Source organism: Pleuronectes platessa, chromosome 3 (assembly GCF_947347685.1).
Source record: "Pleuronectes platessa chromosome 3, fPlePla1.1, whole genome shotgun sequence".
Classification (NCBI taxonomy): domain Eukaryota; kingdom Metazoa; phylum Chordata; class Actinopteri; order Pleuronectiformes; family Pleuronectidae; genus Pleuronectes; species Pleuronectes platessa.
The window spans coordinates 19,756,887-19,780,171 of NC_070628.1; the positions used below are offsets into that span (position 1 = coordinate 19,756,887).

The window sequence follows — 23,285 nt, forward strand, 5'->3', positions numbered from 1 at the left end:
ACAACAACAGCCTCTAAATTCCATTGTTCACGACGGGGCAGCAGTTGCATTTTTTTTATTGTCGAACTAAAATTACACAGTGACACGTGGCATACGGGATGACTATTATCCAATTGTGTTACTGCTTTTATGAAGGGCAAACACAAAACGGTCTGCGTTAAACAGCCAAAAGTAGAAACGAGTTCATAAAAACTTGATGCTTTACTGACCTGAACAACACTGCAACCAGCAGTGGAAACCACATCAGATCCTGTGCAGAGGGTTTTCACCCCAAACCTGACGAGTTCTGAACAGCTGAGAGGACAGAGTTTGTTAACACGCTCACAATTTACAGACTTGAACTACACTTACAATACATTCACAAGCATATAAATAAGTGAGGAGTCTTTAAAAACACTCTCGTAAAGAAAAGAGATTAAATGACCATAATAATTTTCTGATATTCAAAGGTACAGGGAGCTGACTGAGTCAATATCAGCTGAAATTGAAATTAGCATTTCAGTCGACTGATTTAACAGTCTGGGGCCCCCTGCTTGAGCTGCTCCCCCCGCGACCCGACCCCGGATAAGCGGATGACGATGAGATGACGATGAGAGATTTAACAGATTATAAGATTCCCCTATAAGCTAAAAGTAATGTAGGTTAATACATCAGTTATACATCAGTGGAGATTCAAATTTTAAGGTTTTCAATTTTAAATGTTCAACTATTTGATAAATGGAGGATGAGGTTTGTTTAGCACACTGATAGGAAATAAATGGATAAAATAATAAAACACCTGTGTGTATAGCACAATACATGAAGTCAATGGATACTTTTCCTAACAAAGTCAAACTTGTTGAAAGCAATAAATTTAAAACTGATGTTTGGAAAGTGACGTTCAAAATCACAACTACCGCTTGGAACCAAATGTAAATCATAGAATGAGCTATTGAAATAACACCTCTCCATCTCCTCAGGCCTGGAGCCTGGTTCATCTGTGAAACCAGGGACCGGGTCGTCTGGTGACCTTTGGTTCCATGGGGTCTGATCCCGGGGCCTCCTGCTGGGCTCCAGGAGCTCAGCAGGAGGCCAGCGGGGGTTAATGGCTGTCCACCTGTCAGCAGTTTGGTGTCAGCTACATAAACATCACTCCGAGAGCATCCCTTCACACAAAGCTTATCACATCATTTAATTATAACTCTCGCTCGCTGTTTTGATTCATATTGTTTCATGTATACTCAAACAACCAGCTCTGCTCCCAATAGATCTACACACACTCATTATGGACTGAACTGTTGGGAAATCGTAAGATCCATTCACTGTACAAATTCGCACACTGTAAATATTATATTTAGTTTCTACACTGTATATATTAGTTATTCCATTCATTTATTTATATTTTTTGTATCCTTCCTTACACTTAAGTCTTATAATCTACACGTATCCTTCCATGTTACATATAATTACTTACTGATCCCTATTTTTGACTCTTGCTGCTGTAATATTTATTTATTAATTTTGTAAACAAGTTTATTTCATTTAACAACCAAACAAAACAAAAAAATGAAAACACAAAATCTCAAATCTTGAAAGAATATTGCAAGTTTCCCTTTTGCAGGACTAATAAAGAAATACCTTATCTTATCTTATCCTATCCTATTCTATCTAATCTTAACATTATTGAAGTTAAACTTCCATGCAAAAATGGTTCTTGGAAGCCCATTAAATTATTTAAATCTTTCACCTTATCAATGGCAGGCCTGTGAGGCTAATGTGGCTAACTAGCAAACTTCCTAGCTGACACCATATATGGCTGACACACCCTTTGAGGATCATTAGCTAATGGGAGTAGTTTACCAACACTGTGAAGAGATGCTGTGGCTACTCAAGCTAACAGTTAATTCTCTGCTTTAACTCAGGCAGGATAACTAGTTCGTAATCACCAGTAAATCACCACACAGACACAGAGACATGTTGAATACAAAATCTAGCAAAGCTGCTAACTTCACACTCTCCAGTTAGCATTATATGCTAATCATTCACACACACCTGCGACATGAGCCACCTGCATCTAGTCAAACACAACATGGCTGAAAAAGAAGTTAGGCAGTTTATACATCACAACACACATTAGACATGTTATCTCTCCTACCTGCTCCGAGGAGCATCTCCATGCCGCTCCCCTCGTGTTAGCATGATAGCACTAGTGAAAGTTATAAGTCCCGTTTTCCCTGAAGACATTTTAATGTACTAGCATTAGCATTAGCGGCTAGTTCTCGTCACTAGCTAACATCGATCATTAGCTAAGGCTAGCTTTCTACAACTACAGATTCAAACAGGAAATCAAAAGTAATGATGATTAAGTTGGAGTCTATACGAAGAAATAAATTAACAATGCAAATGATTCAATAAAATTAGAACATCCCTCTATGAGTTCCTAAGCTCACAAAGTGAGAACAGAACATGACTTAAAGCAAAATGCCTAGAAATGTCCCACAATAGTGGTTACTGAAGTGCAATACTTGGGATTCTTCTAGGCACTTATCATAGCAGCAAAATTTCTAGAAATGTCCTGACCAATCAGAATGAACCGGACACTTCTAGGCACTTATCATTGAGGCAAAATGCCTGCAAATGTCCCAGTCTTGTGGTTAGGGATCTGCAATACGTGGGACACTTGTAGGCACTATAACATTATAGCAAAAATGCCTAGAAATGTTCCGACCAATCAGAATGAGCCGGACACTTCTTGGCACTTATCATAGAAGCAAAATGCCTAGAAATGTCCCGACCAATCAGAATGAGCCGGACATTTCTAGGCACTTATTATAGAGGCAAAATGCCTAGAAATGCCCCGACCAATCAGAATGAGCTGGACACTTCTAGGCACTTATTGTAGAAGCAAAATGCCTAGAAATTTCCCGACCAATCAGAATGAGCCGGACACTTCTAGTCACCTATCATAGAGGCAAAATGCCTAGAAATGTTCCGACCAATCAGAATGACCCAGACACTTCTAAACACTTATCATAGAGGCAAAATTCCTAGAAATGTCCCGACCAATCAGAATGAGCCAAACACTTCTAAGCACTTATCATAGAAGCAAAATGCCTAGAAATGTCCCGACCAATCAGAATGAGCCGATCACTTCTAGGCACTTATCATTGAGGCAAAATGCCTAGAAATGTCCCACTCTTGGTGTTAGGGAAGTACAACACGTGGGACACCTTTAGGCACTTTACATTAAAGCAAAATGCCTAAACATGTCCCACACTAGTGGTTCCGGATGTGTAATACTTGGGACACTTCTAGGCACTTATCATAGTAGCAAATGCCTAGAAATGTTCCGACCAATCAGAATGAGCCGCACACTTCTAGCCACTTATCATTGAGATAAAATGCCTCTTGTGGTTAGGGATTTGCAATACTTGGGACACTTGTAGGCACATAATCACCACATTCTTTGTATTTCCTCAGGCTTTAATAGTTTTAGAACAATATTTGTTTTAGATTCTGTGGTTTCTTTGTTGAGATTTTCCATGAACTGGACACTTTCATTGTAATGAAATGTTCTATCAATTTATTTTAACATCTCTGTTCCTTTTACATTATAATGCCTTTCTCTTTTCCTTTCTCTTTCTCTGACAAGTCTTTGAATTGATCTTAACTCAATAGTCAAAATAAAGTTTTTAGTAGTCACAACAAACATGAACAGAGGAGTTGGTTTATAATGTCCACCCCACACTTGGTCTGCTGTGGGTTGGTGTGGCAGGACAAACCTCCCACCCGGGCACCATTTGGATGATTTCATGTCAAATAAGAGTAGTTTGGTCGTTTTGTGGGTTTTCTGTGCGTAGAGCTTGACCACCTCCAACCCACATGTGTCCCCCAGTGTGTTATCCCATGCATGGGCCCACACTAGTTTTGCCCCCATGAGGGTTTTCAAAGGTCAGACTCCTGTTGTCTTTCCCCTGAATATGATAAAATATATAATAAGAAGCAAACCAAATGAAACTTGTCCCTGTCTTTCATACGCAATATTTGGGAAGAAAAATCTGAAGATCCATAGTCTCTCTGAGGGGATTGATTTTTCATGCATTTATTGTATTCTGATTCCGATTCTTTGTGATCATTGTTCTGTTCTATAAAAAAAACGTTTATTCAGTATTTAATCTACGTTTTGTTGTCAATTTTAAACATTTTCTTCGAAGCTGTCAGTGAATAACTGTTATTGTGGATACATGTAATAAAACTTTGAAACTATATGACTCTTAGTTTATTATTGCTGATTTTAACAGATGCAATTATACTGCATATGCATTACTAGTATTGTGGTGGTATACTGCAAGCAGAGGGTACGACCAGACTGATATGTTTATTTGTCGAGGACCCACAGAGCGCTCCACACTGAAGCGCATTTGGGATCATTGTGGGCAATGTCAAGGCCGAACAATAAGGCCCCCCCCACACACACACAGCCACACAGTCCACTGTGATAGGCCCGCTGTGGGCTCGGCTCTACTGTGCTTACAGAGATTTACACTAATGAATACGATTATTTTCCCCCTGCACAAAAAAAATGCTTATAAAATCATAACTGTCATCGGTGAATCTCTGCTTGGCCGCCTGCAACACATCCCTCATCACCACTCCCAGGCCCCAGCTCCGGCTTTTTAGACAGTAACACGAGGAACTTTAACACAGACCAGAGTCACACGTCCCTAATCAACAGTGAGAGAAGCAGACAGACGACAGACGGAATGATCGGCTGACAGGCAGAATAACCAGATGGATATGGAGATGACTTTGGAGCAGCGGAGACAGATAGCGAGTCAACATGTCAGGCCTACGTAGCAGATGGACCACCATGAAGTGCAAGGCCACAGTCAATGTGTTCTCGGGTCTTCCTCCTCCTCCTCCTCCTCTTCCTCCTCCTCCTCACCCCATTCTCCAACACCGTTAACGAGCACCTGCTTGACAACAATTCAACTTGTTTAGACAGTTTTATGTTTGTGTTTTATGATAACGAACCTGACTTAGGGAGCTGGTATAATCTGTTCTCTGTACTGTAGTGCACATCGGGCCCGGATCTAGAAGTGGGCAGTTTCTACTCTGCCCACTCAATTAGTTAACTTTATCCTGTGCTGTTTGAATCAGCCAATTACATTTGTTTGACTCGTCCCGTCAGAATTTCCGGATTTTGGAAAAGCTTGGTTGAATTTCATATTGTGACGTAATATCTCTACTTTTATTCATTTAATTTGTACACACACTTATTTCCGACCACCTACACGTGGTCACATTGTCACATTGCATCCAGCTGATTGTTATATTTCTTATATTTAGTTAACTATTATTTATTATTATCATTATAGCCTTTAAATCTTGGAAAAACAATCAATACTAATCTGAGCCGTCACATCCTGACAGGAGCGGGCAGAGAGGCGGGCGGATGGTTGGAGAGTCCAGTAAAATAATATACAGACAATTTACATATTATAACCAGTCGTGACAACTACACAAGCAAAAACGGTTCGTGTAAAAGACAATGTGATAGTGATTTCTTTTGTCTGAATCCAGCTCTACACCTCAGGGATGTGGTGGAACAGGAGATACGTGCAGGTGACAAATCTGCAGAAAACAGAAAACATGTTTAATTCTTATACTCCTTATATTCTCATCAGGCTAGAGACTTATTTACCAGTTACCGTTGCCTCTAAACTCCCACACTCCCCCACTCTTTCAGTATCATACAACAAAGATAGATGGAAGCAACATGAAAGTCTGGGAATCCAGCAGAGCAGATAGGCAGTGATATGGAGCGCCGCTCTTCCCTGGGCCTCATCATCTGTCAGCTGACTTGGCGACAGACAGCTGGGTGCTGGGTAGAAGATATATGACGAGGAGAGCAACAGATCTGCTCTCTGCTCGCAGGCCTCAGAGGGATGAGGTGTTCTGTCAGTACCGCACCGGGCGCAATGGCTGACATGTTGGCACCCTGCTTTTTTTTTTTAAACCAGTAGACTGTGAGGAGAGTGCAGGTCATGTCTAATGAAAGTTATCAACTGTAAAGGTAGAACAACACATGATGTTCATACATGCACATATCACCCTCCTGCTTCTTTCTGGTTTTGCTGCTTGGTGCTTATTACAGACTAGATTCTTGAATCACTCTCCCCACAATGAACGCGCGACTATGCTTTGCTCGGCCAGTTTCAATCACATAACTGGCATCAACTCAGTTGAATTAAATATTATTTGTATTAGCCATTATTTTATTATTTCTTTAAAGACCTTTGAATTTCCCTGTCATGTCAAATGACATTTGGGAACTACAGTGAACGATGTAATGATGACAACGTACCGACCGAGGTTCATTTTCTTTATGTTTTTCCCCTTTATTATCTTATTACCTTCACCAAGAACATTAGCTTTTCACCCCTGTACATTTGTTTGTTATTCCGTGGAAGTTCACAAAAACTGCACAACAGATTTCCATGAACCTTGGTGGAAAGATGACACATCGGACACCATTCAAATTCGTCATCTAGAGTAGGCGACATAATGTGACACATAATCAGAGGACAGAGGACAGTAAGTATTCATGTTTGTTCTCTCCAATCTACAAATTTATCTGAGGTTGTTTTCTTCTAAAATTTACCAACTCATCACAAATATGTCTCCAGAATATGACTGGAGATTATAGGCCCTGCATATTATCTGGAGAGCCTTAACGTGTGGAGTCATACTAAGAAATTACTTTTGATGTTGTGCTTTTTGATATAAGAGTAATACATTATTGATGCAATATCTCATAGAATAATAAATGGGGAAATGATGCTCTCACCCAGCACAACTCGTAACATTGTGTAATTTGCATCCGACAGATAATCAGGGATAAATAGGTGACATTTACAACATGTAAATTAGTGTTCCTCATACTCGCCAAGTGTAAAAATGTAACAAATGTTCCTTAAATACCAGAATATCGCCTGTGGGAGAGAAAACGGTGGTGGAACAACAGCTGAGAACTGGGATGGGGTGGAAAGGGGGGTTGTTATTTCTATTTTCACTTCAGAAGTGTGAATTGTTTGTGGGAGAAGCTAAAGGAGAGCAGCACTGCAGAGGTGCTGTAATGTGGATCCTGACATACAGTAGAGAGCCTCTGCAGGGGCGGTTCTGGCTAATTGGAGGCCCTGGGCAAAGAACAATTTTGAGGCCCCCCCCCCCAAAAAAAAAAATCTATTCTATTTTGACTATGTGTGTGTGTATGTGTGTGAGAGAGAGAGACAAAGAGAAAGAGAGAGAAAGTGATTAAATAAGTGTGTGTGAAATGGAGACTTGTGTGTGTGAATGTGTGTGAGAGAGAGAGACAAAGAGAAAGAGAGAGAAAGTGATTAAATAAGTGTGTGTGAAATGAAGACTTGTGTGTGTGAATGTGTGTGAGAAAGGGAGACATGTGAGTGAGTGAGTTAGTGTTTGTGTCATACTAACCCAGGGGTAGTCAACCTTTAGTATCGAAAGAGCAATTTTGCCCCCTCTTCCCCCAAATTAAATCTGCCTGGAGCCAAACAAATATTTGATAACACAGGTTATAAAGTTATATATATAGTTATACAATATATATAAAAACTATAGTTTGTTGCATTTATTAAATTATAGAACGACAATAAAAAAAACTGTTTAACTGCTATTTTAACCTGTTACAAAAAAGGAAAACACCAAACTCTTATGAAGAGGAGAACATAATACATGTGTAGGCCTACTTTGAATTAAATGAAACACAGAACTCTGCTTTTTTTGCTCATCTCCAGCTTGGTACTTTTCAGCAGATGCTGTGTGCTCGCTCTGGAAATGTCTTTCAACATGACATTTCTTATTGCTTGCTAATTCCTCGCCACATATCAAGCATACAGGTGTATGACAATGTATGGTGAATTGTCATACACCTGCATCGTTGCATCGTTGGCAGTGAAAGCAAATGTATCTGTCCACGCAGAATTAAACTCTCTATTTACCTCATCTTCCATCCAGTCTGCATCTGAGAGCTCTGGGCTGTCCTTGCCTTTCTTTTCACAAAACTCTTGAATCTCTGCTCTCAGGTCCCATACAGTTTTAAGCACTTTGTCCAGACTGAGCCATCTGACAGCTGTGTGGGAGCCTATGTCCCCATGTTCAGTCTCATGCTCCTCCAAAAGTGCAACAAACTGTCTGTGATTCAGCTCCTGCCCTGATAAAGTTAACTAATTTAGTTACAACATCAGTAACATGATTCATTTTTAGCACTGACTTACACAACACCTCCTGATGTATAATACACAGGGTTCATACACATTTTTAACCCATGGATTTCCATTACTTTTCCATGACTTTCAATATCTTTAAACCAACTTTCCATGACCAAACATTTTGTGAGAGCTCAGTGTATACATGCAAAAGAGACTAAATTTAGTATTTAAGCTAACAATGAGAATTTCAAAGAATACAGTAAACCTTGAATTACACAAATGAGTGAGACAATAGTTTGATTGACATCTGTTGTAACACATGGCATGTACTTTTCCATTTGTAGCCAAGCATGGTTAAATCTACACTTCCCTGGCGTAGTGCATTATCTCCCCTGCTTCCCCACGAACATTTCAATTAGTATGAGATAGTATGCCTACTTATATTTTGAGCGTATTTCTTTTAAAAGCATTTGAATTAATTAAAACTCAGCGTAAATGAACGACATGAAAATATGAATATAACAAATCTCCATGACTTCTCCAAAACTTTTGGGATTTTTTTCAAGCACTTTTCCAGGACTGAAAAATAAACATTTAACAATTCCATGACTTTTCCAGGTTTTTCATGACCGATGTCCTCGATCCTTCTCGTTACGGTTCGTCCGTAAGAGTCTCTCCGTGCTTTGTCTCGTAGTGGCGGTTCAAATTGTAATCCTTAAAAACAGCGATCTTTTCTCTGCAAACTAAGAACACGGCTTTCCCTTTGACTTCAGTAAATAAATACTTAGCAGTCCATGTCTCGTTAAAAACTCTATCTTTCTTCTCTTAACGTGGGCTGACATTTTTGCGGACTTTAGTAACTCAAATCTCTTCTTAACTCCGTTCGCCAACACATCATCCGCTCGCGGCATTCAGGATGTACGTCAGGTAAATGTTAAAAAAAGGCACCTTCAAAATAAAAGAAATGTTGTTGTATTCTTTGCATGATGTTCACTTATTTACATGTGATTCCTAATATTACGTTGACCTCACGCGGGCCGGTCACAGACAGCCAAAGGGCCGGATGCGGCCCGGGGGCCGTACAATGCCCAGGTCTGCTGTACAGTGTTGTGCGGGCGAGTGTGTGCGTGTGTGTCCCCAGACATCACACACAAACAGGCCCCGGGGCTCCGCCCTCTCACATTCGCTCAGAGACACAGAGTGAGATCAGAGCTCGTTCCTGTTAAGCAGCCGGTCAGTGACAAACAAGACACAGTGTTCAAAAACCAAGTTGAAAAGAAAGTACGATGAAGCCTGTCTTGCTATTGGGTTCATATTGAATGAAGGAGGACATGAGGAGTGATTTATTTGAAAAATAAAGAAAAAAATCATAAATAAGATGAGGCCCCCTGGTGGCCGAGGCCCTGGGCAACTGCCCGACTTGCCCAATGGGACGCGCCGCGCCTGAGCCTCTGTGCCTTTTTTTTGGTTTCACTCTCACTGTTCATCTGACACCAACTTCACACAAGAGCCACAGAACATGGTGTCATAGAGGGAGGTATCGTGCTCATGAAAACTCAGCTCTGGGTCCCTCTGCTTCCAAAGGTTAAAAGCAGCTGACGTAAGGTCCCATGTGAGACCTGCGGACAGGGATGTTCTGGAGGTCTGAGTTATTGCAATGAGCATCTACCAATCCAAGAAGGTCACGACCTTTCAGATACAGTATGTGTCAGTGCAAGGTGATGTTACACCAGAACGACAGCTACGCCATGCAGGATCTCTCCTGGCACGCTGCCTTTCAACAGGAACTCTGATATCAACAGAATATAACAGAGGTGTAAGTGCTGTGTAAGTTGTGCAGGATTGTGACCTGGATGCCAGATGGTTGATGACCTCGTGTCTACTGTGTGTTTGTGCCGTGGGTAAAGCTGCTGTGGGAGCAGTTTCCTCCACTGGACATTTCAACACAAATTTAATCTAATTTGTATGATATAAAAATTAACAAAAAATTACAAAAAACATTTAGATATGATATAATAAATGAAAATGTACGATGCTCGAGTGTACGGTAGTTTTCTTCCATTGAAGCTCGCCATGTTTGCTGTTAGTGAGAGCTGATTGGCTTCTCCATATTCTTGAACCCTTGTAGTGATATGGCACAGATACAATTTATACAAATAAATGGGAGCAGATACAATTAAGTTGAAATTAACTATTACCTTTTGGTGAGTACCAAAATACGAATATTTATGAATCCATTGAAAGATGTTTCCAAAAATACCAGTTATTGAATTATATAAATCTTCTACCTGTTTATCTATTATATCATTTTATGTATTTTCAGTCACACACATTCTCCTCCATAATAATGCATTATAAAATTTTCCTCAAAAGTTACATCTCAACTCCAAACAGGCAGACCAGCGTTAAAACTGCTTTAACCATGTGAGATGTCAGGTATCAGTTGCACAGCACCACCTAGTGGTCCTTAAAATGTCAACGTCGCGTTCAGCTGAGGCACACAAGTTTTAAGTTTTTAAATCTTTTATTATTTTTGTGAGTTTTCCAGTTACATAAAAAAGAAACAAAACACTTATAAAAGCAGATTTGAACCTAGGTACAACATATGAGGAGTTTAATCCCAAACAATATATCCATTATGAAAATAATAGGCTTACTTACAACTTGGCTTACAGCTAAAGTTATGAGTCATTGAACGCCACTGCATTACTTCTGGTTCTTTAAATATTAAGTCAGGAGGGTTTGTACATTTTCAAAATTGATATCTGGTGGAATTAAACCATTCACATATTTGAGTGACCTAAAAACAGGAAATCACACGGTACAGTAACAATCATTAAAAGGAACCAGAACCTGGAAACGTGTTAACCATGTGGTTATGACAGATACATGTTAGCATTGAGTAAAAAGAGTATACAATACAGGAACCTCAGGGCAAACAGGGACTTTCTTTTCTAAGGGTGTCAACAAATACCCAGAACAGCTAAGCAAAGACCCGCTCCCCTCCACTGAGCTTCAAGATTTCTGATAAACCATCTCCATCTCAGTCGTATCAAAAGGGGTTTTATTATACATGGGATGACTCATTTTCTGAAAAGGTTTCTTACCTGCAACGCAGAAAGAACATTTAACCTCAGCTCAAGACTAGTGATTGCTAGAAAAATCTAATCGGACTAACACAAGAGCTCTCCCCAGGACCTTAACAGAGGTTTTAGCGTAAAATAACTACAATTATTGTATTTTCTGAATTCACACAGAGGCACTGCAACAAAGGGAAATGTGAGAAAACAAATGCCTCATGGAGATTTTCTACAAAACTGCAATCTCTTACATTTTTACTTTAAACAATGAATAACACAAACTTTGAGGTGAAGTTTTCTGAGTATTGTGTCAACGACATTCCAATCCAATCCTCCCATTTAGAGAAACTTTATCTTCAACAGGAATATTAAAAGCTGGGGGATTGAGTAAGATATATCAGTCTTTGGGCCCAGTTGGAGCTACGCAGTGTACTGTACAGGTGTGGGGGGGTGAGGACGATGATGAAGAGATGAAGACCATTAACCATGGGTGGTGTCGTCCTCCACAAAGTCTTTGGCCTGCTCTGCTGTGATCACATCAATGTGACTCACCTAAATAACAAAAGACACAAACGGTTAATGACCAAACAATATCTAAACTCTGGATGCACTGACTAAACTTATTTTATGGAACATCACAAATTCAAGAGGGAGAATTTTCTTTTCAGCAAAAAACAAACCTGGTCGACATGAGGACATGTTAAAGAGTGAATAGAGGAGATCGGACTGAAACAAACTATGGATGCACGATTTATATCAATATGATATATTATCGGCCTGATAACGGGATTTTATATTATTATTTAATTATTGGAATAGGAAATTATAGTTGCGCTCATGACGTCTATACCAGCGTGATTTTACGTCAGAACGGAAAACTGCTTTGCTGTTGTGGAAGTCTTTCACCGTTTCTGAGAGAGACTGTAGAATTGCAATTTGCAACCAATGTGCAAAGGTGGGGGACGAGGGGGAAAAACTTTAACATTACCAATCTCATAGTCACGGAATACGAAGCGCTTACAGCCAGCGTTACTGAGTGAAAGAGTCTGAAGCGAGTGTCAGAGCAGCAGTGCCGTGAGGGGAGCCGTGCCCGCCGTCGGCTTCAGCTCAGTTATCTGAATTACTATTTTAATACATTGACATGTCTTATTTGAGATGTCAAAATATTTATTTTAAATTCTTTTGAAGGCGAACTAAAACTAAACAAAGACTTAATTCATCAGTATTTGCTTACTGTATTTTGCCATATTACCCTCAGGTGTGCATAAGCTACAGGCTCTGAACTTCTTTTTAAGAAACATGAAATCATTATCGGTATCGGCCATGTGGAGCATGTAATTATCGGTTATCGTATCGGCCGGAAAATTCCATATAGTGCCTCCCCAAAAACAACATTAAGAGCAAAGAGGAAAAATACAGCAGCCACATTTACTGAAAACTGGGGTGGGTTTCAATCTGTTCACTGCCAAACTTAATTTACAGAAAACAATAACTTAACTGTTCGTCCTGATGAAGCTCCTCATCAATTCTTGCTCTTAACACCAGATTTATGTTTTGTTCTGAAACACCACTAATTCAGGGAGGCTGGAGAACATTTATTTAATGCCTTGCTCTAGAGTAAATCATATGGTCAGAAGGTTAACACAGGAACCCTGAAGGCAGTCTCACAAATTAACCTTGTCCCGAACATCAAAAAAACAATGGAGATCATCGTGGATCCAGGAAAACCACATGTTCTATTTCTCCACCCAAATTGTGGGAAAAGTGTCAATGATCAAATTCCTGGGAATCCTCACCACAATGAAGTCCATCAACACCTCGCACCGGGCGATAAAGCTCAATATCAGCTTGTTCATACCTGGTATTAACATGCATGTATGATCCAATCACAAGTGGGCAGATCTACATATGTCAGTTCACACTTGACAGTGGGAAGCGTCTCACGTGACAACTTGTGATCGGATCTTTCCATCCCAATTAATATGCAAATAAGCACCTACATTACCGCTGCGTGCCAACACCAAATGTGTTGCTTTAATCAGCTTGAATATACAGATGGGTATGTTTGTGTGTGAGAGTGAGTCAGAAAGAATGTGGCTATATGCGTCTCAGACCACCTCTACATGTGGTAACAGTTGTCACATGTCTCAAATGCTTCCTCAATGCATCTTGGGAATGTTAATGCCAGATTTGAGCAGAGCCTTTCAGAATGATAAATAGCATCCCCCCCCCCCCCCCCCCACCCACTCTCACACACACGCTTCCTATAGCTGTTGAGAACCGACGACTCTTTATATTATAGAATTATTTTTCAATTACCAAATCTCATCAAATAAAATTTAACTTGAACAACCCTTGATAGTAGAAAACTCACCTTGTTTCTGAACTTCACACCGTAGAACTTGTCGGCGGACTCGAGCAGCTCAGGCCTGAAAGTGGTGGTGATGAACTGGGCGTGGCCTGCCAGTTCCACGATCATGTCTAAAATGGTTACAAAATAAATAAGAGATCCGTCATTATTTTCTCAAAATAGAAAACATGGAGAAAAAAAACATTTTCATATTAAACTCTACACATTTAAATTTGACTTGCTTCTCAGAGCCTTTATATTAGAGATTCACCTGTGTCTTTACATATTTGTATGCTACACTTTACCTGAGACGGCCTTTCTGTGCTGGGCGTCGAGGGCCTGGTCGATCTCATCAAACAGGTAGAAAGGGGCGGGGTCACACTTCTGGATGGCAAATATCAGAGCCAGAGCCACCAGAGACTTCTGACCTCCAGACAGCTGCTGCATCTCTCTCATCTCGCCCTGCTTCCCTGTGAACGACACCTACACATGACACAGAGATTAGATTCATTAAAGGAAAACTTTCACGATAAAAAGAAACAACAAAAACACAAAGATATGTTACTTTTGGTTAAATTACTTTATAATGATTAAATTCTCTGTTTTGGGGATTTGAAGTGATTAAATAAAGCTTTGCCTTTGATAACGATTATGATGAATTCAGAGTACGGAGGATCGTGTATTGCTCATTGTATTTCCAACTTCTTCAATACTCCAGAAATACACGTTCACATGTTTCTAGATAAAACAATTAAAGAAACTCGAATGCACTGTGACACTGAAGCAAAATGTTCAGCCACTGATGAAGAGAAGAAGAAGAAATGGAGAAACTCTGATGATTATTCTAATGCTGACCAATCCTATGTCCTATGTTCAATGTTTTGTTTCAATCATAGAACAAGAATTTTCAGACAACAGATATTAAATAAATAACTGAGAAAAAAGACTCTTACCCTGATGCCCACTCCGGTGAACTGGTCCACTGATGGAACGCTGCTCTGTGAACCAGAGCCCTTCTCGCTGTCTGCACCGCCCTCACCCTCATCCTGAGACTGGCTGCCTTCAGCATCGCCCTTCTTCATCACCAGTGTAGCTTTTCCACCCGGCACCAGCTTCTGGAAAACTTCACTGAAGTTCTTTGACACCTATCGGAGAAAAAACATCAGGCACCTTAACTCCGGCTCAGTAATGTCACGAATGCATGTCCCTGTGGACACTTTGGACAGACTGGGACTTGCTGCCTACCTGTTTGAAGGTGAGCTGGATGGCCTCGTACTTTCGCAGCTCCAGAACGTTCATGAGCTCCATGATGGATTTGTGGCCACGTTCCAGCTCGTCTTGACGCTTGATCAGTTTTTCCTTCTGCTCAGAGAAGTTGACAAACTGGTCCAGAGCTTTCTTGTTGACGTGACTGTACTTTTTCAGCTCTGTGTTGCACTGCTCCAGTTTTCTGAACAACTGTGGAAAGGAAAAAAGGGAAGAATTCAATGACTGTGAGCTCCGGGGGAAGTCGGGCTGAACCTCTCTTTATCTTTAAAATGATCCAAACATGTTTATTTTCATTACGCTGGTTAATAATGTGGCTTTTAATCAATCTTACGAAGAGTAGATACAATGATTTTACATTGATTCCCTTCTTATCCACATTAAGAACAGTCAATTGATGACCAACAGACTGGCATTGAGGTTTTAAAATAATTTCAGGATAAGGTGTATTGAATCAAATAAAAATTCACAAAAGCTGAACCGAGTTGTGGGGCAGCTCGACTGTACTTCCAGCAAATACTGCTCAAATTATAAGACAGGAAAAGATCAGTTGTTCAAATGATAATTAATTCATAGTTAACAAAAACTTCTTTTACCAATTTATTAATCATTTGAGATATTTCACAAACCTATCAATGTCAGTTGAATATCTTTTTTAACTGCTGGTCAAATCATATTTTAAGAAGCCATTGTTGGCTCTGGAATACTGTGATGATTATTGTCTAATACTAAACATGACAACAAATTGATTTAAGGAAGAAATTAAAATCAGTAAAAAAAATGTCATACTCTACAATTTTCATTATCTTTCAGAGATTTTTTCAACACAGTTCGAGCAAACTTCGGCCAACAAGTTTCACACCACTTGAAAGAAGTAAGCCTGAATTACTGCTAAGGGTGTTCCAATCCGGATTTTTGGGGTCTATTGCCCTGTTTATGTCTAGTTGACATTCATCTTGGGTGATGCAAAGGGCCACTTATGATGGAATTTATCTTCCTCTATATGCAAATAAATACTACAGGGCTCAATCCTACTCAGAATTTTGGCATTAAATGTCCGTTATAACGGTCAAGATGTTCCTTTTTTTCAATTCAGCCCCACATTAAACTCCTGTGTCTGTGTCACCTGTTAGCAGCTGCAGGAGTGACACTGTGCAGCATTTTATAACTGAACTATATAATCAGGATATACACTTTAACTTTCTCTGACTGTGTGGAAATCTGATGTTTTCACGTCACAGATAGATGATGAAGAAAGGTATTAATATCAGAGAAAGAAGAAATGTGTGTCCTGTTGGTCCTGCCGGGCTCTGACAGGTTCTCCCCCGGGAGACGCTCACAGAGGACCACAGAAGAGGAGGTTATACAACCCGATCAGACGGACCAGTCGTAATCAAATCCCCCCCCTCTATATGCAAATAAACACGTACATCATCCCGTTTGCAAAGATGAGTTTTGAAAATCAACGAAATGCGGTGCTTTTTCTCGACTGCAACACCACTGAGCAAACATTCTGGTAAAAAGGCACATAGAGAAAATAATAACTTTATGTTTAATGTTAACCTTAATTACTGCACGCATTGATAACATTAAGACATGTAATCATTATGCATCCATTATGCATTTCCGAGCATTTCTATATTCTATTCATATCTGAAGATGATATGAGCTGATTAACCACTGGCTCAAGTGTGACACATTCTCCAAACTCTCTGAATCACTAATGACCAGGGGACATGAGCAAGAACCATTGTTTCATGGTCCTCTCAACCACTTCTGCAATCAGAGGCACCATCTTGCCCAACAGCAGCGTCTTGTGGAGAGAGATTAACTATGTGGGGTGTTTATGAGAAAGTGTGCAGCTATTTTCAGCATTTTCAAGGAGGGAATTTGACACACACACATTCAATGTACACACGCTCAGACACTTATGAAAGCTGCAGCTAAGTCCACTCAACATTCTGTGAGTCTGTGCTCCCAGTGGCAGTGGGCTGAAAATAACAGTGACAAACCCCTAACTAGTGTCTGAGTCACAGGTGAGTGGGTGGGAAGAGATGTGTTGGCCTTAGGGCGTATTCCTAAGGAGACCCAGATCTATCTGTGTGTATATGAAAACACGAAATCGATTCTCAGTATATGTAGCTCGTTATGTTGGTGCTGCTGTTGTTGTGACTTTAAAGTCAATGTGAAGTCGAGCAGTTTATCTAGGATCATGTCGATGTGGTAACACCAGGACGACAGCTTCAAGTTTACACAGTGGATATACTGATTGGTTTTCCAAGCTTCGGAGACTACAATCGTTTTCCTTCACAGCACTTAATGTTTTTATATCCCACAGTTTTCCAATAATTACCAGGAATGTGGTGGCCGACCTTGATCGAACTTGATCTTACTAGTTTTCATAATGATCCAAACTTTTTTTTAATTCTCAAAATAATATGAAACACGGCTAACTTGGTGTTTCGTGCCGTTGCTCGACTGTATGTTGTTGAGCTGTCGCTCTCTTTTCCTCCCTCTCATAAACACATTGACCCATATGTAAATGTTAGACTGGACATTGGCAGCACGGGGGAAATCCGGCCTCTCTGGTGGGCCATCAAAAAATCTATAAAATATTTACCATCCTCGGAAGGAAGACAGACAATTTTTTGCTTTAGCCTCACACATTCCCATGACACACAGAGTTCTGAACATGCTTGGTAATGTAATAAACCCTGTGTACCTGTGACTTGGATATGCCTGCCAGCGTACAGTGTTGTGACTGTGGGGGAATCATAATAATCAACCCTCAACCTTATTGAAATGCACCCTGAAGAGTTAGGGCACAGCAGACAGAAATGAGAAAATTGACAATTGGACACCAAAGCATGACTCCAGAAGTTGGTCTGTGTCGGCTGAGTTTCAACATAAGCATCTCTTTGCTAACACAAGAAGCACAAAACAGACTAAAATAATATGTTGCTGCCTGAACACCTGATATTCTGACCTGTAAAAGAAAATAGTTTGGTCAATTAAACTGTAATATACAAAGATCAGCCCCATGATTAATAAAATATTCTGTAGGTCCCCCTTGTACCTCAGCTCAGTAGTTTTAAATTAAATGCGCTCTGCAGAGAAGCATAATTGCAACATCCTGAAACTGCAGTGGTGGGTCAACTCTGCAAACTGTATATAAATGAATGACTGGGTGCAAAATGTTATATAGATAGGACATGTCAAATTAAAATATCATCAGTACCCAACAAAACTTAACCCAGAGCATCAGTAGGTACAGACCACTGCATGCTGGGGACACCTCACAATAACGTGCTGCTTATGTGACCCTTGTCAGACTTGCTGAAATTCTCACACTTGCCCACTTAATCTGACCTGCTGTCTTTATATCCCACCGCCTGACAGGCTCCACTGTAATGACATAATCAATATTGATCACTTCAACAGACATTAGCTTTAACGTTGTGGCCGATAGGTGTATAAATCCACATTGAGCAACAGCACAGAACCTCTGGACATTGTTACAGGTGCTGGTAAAAACATTTAACTTAAAAGTCAGAGGCCAAGCTGTATCATAATTAAGCCCCGTCTATACCTGTTTGAGTGTGAGGGTCTGGTACTTCTCAAAGGCCTCTTGAGGAAGTGAACCAAGCTCTCTGATCTTCTTCATGCATTCCTCTTTCTTCTTGAGCAGCATGCCTTGTCTGTTGGTCATTTTCTCCAGCTCCTTGGTGTCATGGTTGATGGCATCATTCTGATCCTTCTCTATGTTCTTCCAGCGATCCATGCTCTTTATGTGGTCCTTGATCTCTGCCTCATTCTTGTCAACAAGCATGTCCAGATCTGTGGGAGACATTAGAGGAGGTTGGAGAAGTGCCATGCGTTTCAAACCAAATAAGGTATTGGTGCACAGATATAATGTATAATATAATATAAAGTCACTTGGACTAAAATAATTCATTCAGTCTAGATTCTCAATTTCTTAAGAGTTAATGAAATGTACTTAATTCTAACTTCTACAACTCCTGAAAAGGATTTTCATATTTTCCACAGCCACAATTACTCCATTTGGCCAAATACCCTTCCTCCACAACAGACTAATGCAGAGGCTATTACTCAAACTTTGTAAAGAGATAGAGAGAAAAGAAAATCTCATTATTCACCGAGTCATAAATAGAAAATGTACATGTTGAGGTTAGAATTGAAGAATGAGACTGTGAAAGTGTCTCTAATAAGTTCTTGGCAATGATTAAATATGAATCTGTGAAACTGTATAATATTCAGAGACAAGTGCTTTCTGAGAGTTGCAGTCTATCAATTCGAATTTGAGTCATAGCCTCAGCAGAAAAATTATATAACTGAGTGACCAGGCTCTTTGTTTGTGATCGTTAAACAGAATTTAAGATTTTTCATGGATATAGTGGTGCATGATGCAGTGAAGTTCAATGTGAATTGTTCTATTTATGTGAAAAACACTGGAAGACCTTGGCCCAACAACATTTTATAATTAACAAAGATATATATATATATCTTTAAAGAATTTTACAGAAAAACAGCTGTCCTAATTCTCTCCAAACCATTGTTATTTGTTTTTGCCTTTCGTCATTCTTCATATAGAAATGCCACAATGGCCCCTCTGTCCAACATTACATTACCAAGACTATGACAGCAAAATACGTTGACAGAAAATTTGTTTTTATGTAGGGATGCACCGATCCGCTTTTTTCACCTCCGATACCGATACCGATATCTGAGGTTTAGTATCGGCCGATACCGATATAGAAAACAGTGCGAAATTATGGTAACAAACTGTAAGTTTCATTGGGGGGAAAAGACTGGGATCATGAGACTTGACTTAAACATTTCTTTCCTATTTTTTTAAAAACAAATAAACAGATATAAATAGGGATGCACCGATTTATCGGCCGAACATCGGTAGCGGCCGATATTCGCCTCGTTAACTGATATCGGCTTATCGGTAATAAACTTGACTTTCACCGATATCATTGGCCGATGTTCATATTTGTGGTAAAACCGCTGGGCACATGCCGCGGCTGGGGGAGCAGTCCCTCCGTCGCCCTCCTCTCCGCGCCGCCGGAGGCTCAGTGTGCGGCACCGGGAGGTCCTCATCCGGTGGCACCTCACGGCGTCACTGGTGGGGGGGGCTTTCTTTCTCTTGGACCGCGGGTGGTGTCCATCGCCGGCGCGGAAGACGGGCCGTTGGAGGGGACCGGGTACGCGGTCAGCGGCGGCCACTCTGGACGCGTGTCGGGCCCTTCTCGCGGATCACCTCAGCTACGGCGACCGCTGGGGGAACCCTCCGTTCGCGCGGGGGGGGGGGCACCCTGCGGTGCGCCTCGGCTGGTGCCTAGCAGCTGACTGAGAACTGGTGCGGACCAGGGGAATCCGACTGTTTAATTAAAACAAGCATCGTGAAGGGCCACGGTGGGTGTTGACGCGATGTGATTTCTGCCCGACACTAAAAACAGGTAAAACTGAGGAGGGCTTGTTAAGTTATCTTGACTCACGCAGTGTAACTTGGTGTAAAAAGTATGAGCGTAGCGTCTGTTTAAGTACTTTATTCTCATGTGCACCGGCTCTATTCATCCGTCTCATGCACAGGTAACAAGGGAACTGACAACATACGTCATACACACAGAAGCCGTAACACATCTAATAAACGGGCAATACTGCTACCGTAAATCAATGAGAAGAGCGTTCTCTATAATGATACTTTAACAGGGCTGTTTTAAATTATCCTTGTGGTATTTTGACCAAAATATGTTACAGACATTTCATTAAGATCCCGATGAACCATTCCAACTTGCGGTAAAATGGGCATAATATGTCTCTGTTAAATAAGGTTTAGTTAAATCAAAGATTGTTTCATAAATCTGATTCAATCTGTGCTCATTAAAAGATAAGAGTGATGAATAGTGCTTTTTAAATAATGATTTAATTATTTTTCTGGCACAAAAAGGTGAATGAATAATAACAAAAAGAAAATAAACAAATATCGGTATCGGTAATCGGCCAGATTGTTATTTTAAATATCGGTATCGGTATCGGCCAAGAATTTCCATATCGGTGCATATAAATGTACTGAATTACTTATTTATTTAATAATTGTGCACCAGTAAAACAATCTTAATCATAAAAATATAGTGTGACTGGTTCAGTCAGTGCAATTAGGGATTCAAAATACAATGTAAAACTAAATAATAAAAATAATAAAGGAGCTGAAATTGAGAAAACAATAGCTTCACTAGCTTGGTTGGTAGACTTTCAAAATAAATAGCAATCAGCTCTTTATATAGTTTAGTGCAAATGGGAATTAAACATCCATTACAGAAGCATCTGAACAAAACAATAGCTTCTCTAGCTTGGTAAAAACTTTTTTAAAAAGCGCCGGGGAGTGAGGAGGGGAGGTCGGCGGGGAGTGAGGAGGGGAGGTCGGCGGGGGAGCGGGCAGAGAAACGCGGACGTATTTGCTCGCTATTCGCCCAATCTCGGCGCCTGTGGTGGGTGCGAGTCGCTGGCTTGACGGCGGGGGTGGGATGGATGGAACCAGGGCTCCAAGGAGGGAGGCCCACGGACGTATTGTAACTAGACGTTTTAGTACCGCCCCTCGGAACATTCACTTTACAGATGTTGCACGTAGCCGTGGAGCTTGTTGGCTGAGGTAATGTGTAAAAGCTCCAGATAGCCGATCCTTTCGCTCGTTCCATTTTGTAAACACTGTAGCCTCCGCACGGCGTGATGCTTGTGTATGACGTCACTCAGAGCGCACAGCATAGAATTACACTGAATAGATCAGCCGATATGGATCGGCCCATTGTCACCGATACCCGATCTAGAAATGTCTTCAATATCGGTACCGATACCGATACCGATACAAATATCGGATCGGTGCATCCCTATTTTTATGCATATGATTTTCTTTACATTACAGGGATTTGATTGGTCAAACAAATCAAGTGGAAAGTGTTTCAGAGTTTAAATAAAAAAATCTCCAAACACGCTTGGATATACTGTCATTAAGGTGACGCATAGAAGTAAAAATTGGAACTCACACTAACATGGGAATAAAGGTCCTGAGGAAGAAATGTGTGAATATTTAAATAGTTCTCCAGCTTGTGTAAATTTGACCAGTTAGGGTCAGTTGACTCGTTGACCACAAGCGAATTTTTCAAAACACTACCACCCCCTCCCTGTTGCTTCTTTAGTGCATCACAAACCTTCCGATCGGGCCAAAGTGTCTTTGACACGTTTGTTGATGCTGTCCAGCTCAGATGTTGTGGCTGTGAGCACTGTACCGCCCTCCGTCTCCCGCAGCTCATTCAGTTCCTGTGTCAATGAAAGTTAGGCCACAGTAAAAAGATTGTCATGCAAATTCAAATAATCCCCTTCTAGTTTGTTTGAATGAAACATTGAATGAACACATAACACCACAATCATCAAACTGCTAGAAACTATATATATTAAACTTTTCAATACACAAGTAATGATGTATCATTAATAAGATTAAGAATTTAAAAAGGACAAAATAGTAGTTTTACATAAATCTTTCATCATGTAATAGAAGAATATTTGGCATGAGCCATTCAATGAAATTAATGACATAATGCAGTTTCGAGGGACAGCATACCTGTTCCACTTGGTCAAGACGTTTCCGTAAATTCTCGTTTAGATACGTTTCCACTCTGGTCATGATGCCCTCAAGCTTGATCCTCTCATTCAACAATTGTCGGTTGTCCTGTGGTTAGGCAAAGAGTTCAACACAAAAAGGTTAGACCCGTTAGGTTTTTGCCAGGTGACGACAAATCAGCCAATGGTAGATAATCCAAAAGCTCAAACTTTTCTTTTTTTCTGTCTATCACATCAGCGCTAGACACATGAGGAATGTTATTAAAACATTAATTCAAAGCCAATTTTGATAATATCTATCTTTGGAGTCTTAATGTACAATGTGTCCTTAGAATGAAACAGTTGCTATTATCTGCTTCATCTGTATTTATCTCTGAACAACAAATAAGGACACTCATAACTATTAAGTCTCTGCAGCATCCATTGTGTGCATTTATGTCCACAAAAAAGATATTTTAATATCTAAAATTCAACAACCGACAGCACTGCAGTACCACACATGAAAAGCTCCGTGTTGCAGGGGCGGAGCTGTTGCGCAACAATTGCAGGAAAAAGCTGAGAGTTCACCGAGGTGAGAGATGAGAGCAGCTGGCAGCGGGAGAGAGAGAGGAGAGGACGACGCTGGATCACAGGAACATCCCACACACAGCTGCTGCCTGCTGCTCTCACCTCAATCAGGTCATTTGAATACACAAGCAGGAGGCAGCGAGGGCGGGGAAACAGCAAAACAACAAAATG

General features: G+C 40.5%; 1 protein-coding gene across 1 annotated transcript in view; it reads right to left on the reverse strand.

The window, feature by feature from the left end:
- Positions 1-10,715: 10,715 nt before the first annotated feature.
- The window catches only part of smc3 (structural maintenance of chromosomes 3), a 28,319-nt gene continuing 15,749 nt past the window's right edge, over positions 10,716-23,285 (reverse strand). The window contains exons 22-29 of the mRNA XM_053418393.1: positions 22,549-22,656; positions 22,139-22,247; positions 18,496-18,743; positions 14,886-15,098; positions 14,594-14,785; positions 13,946-14,123; positions 13,665-13,771; positions 10,716-11,842 (exon numbers count right to left, since the gene is read on the reverse strand). Coding sequence (XP_053274368.1) covers positions 11,771-11,842; positions 13,665-13,771; positions 13,946-14,123; positions 14,594-14,785; positions 14,886-15,098; positions 18,496-18,743; positions 22,139-22,247; positions 22,549-22,656 — 1,227 coding nt within the window. The 3' untranslated portion in view covers positions 10,716-11,770. The remainder of the gene's footprint in view (positions 11,843-13,664; positions 13,772-13,945; positions 14,124-14,593; positions 14,786-14,885; positions 15,099-18,495; positions 18,744-22,138; positions 22,248-22,548; positions 22,657-23,285) is intronic.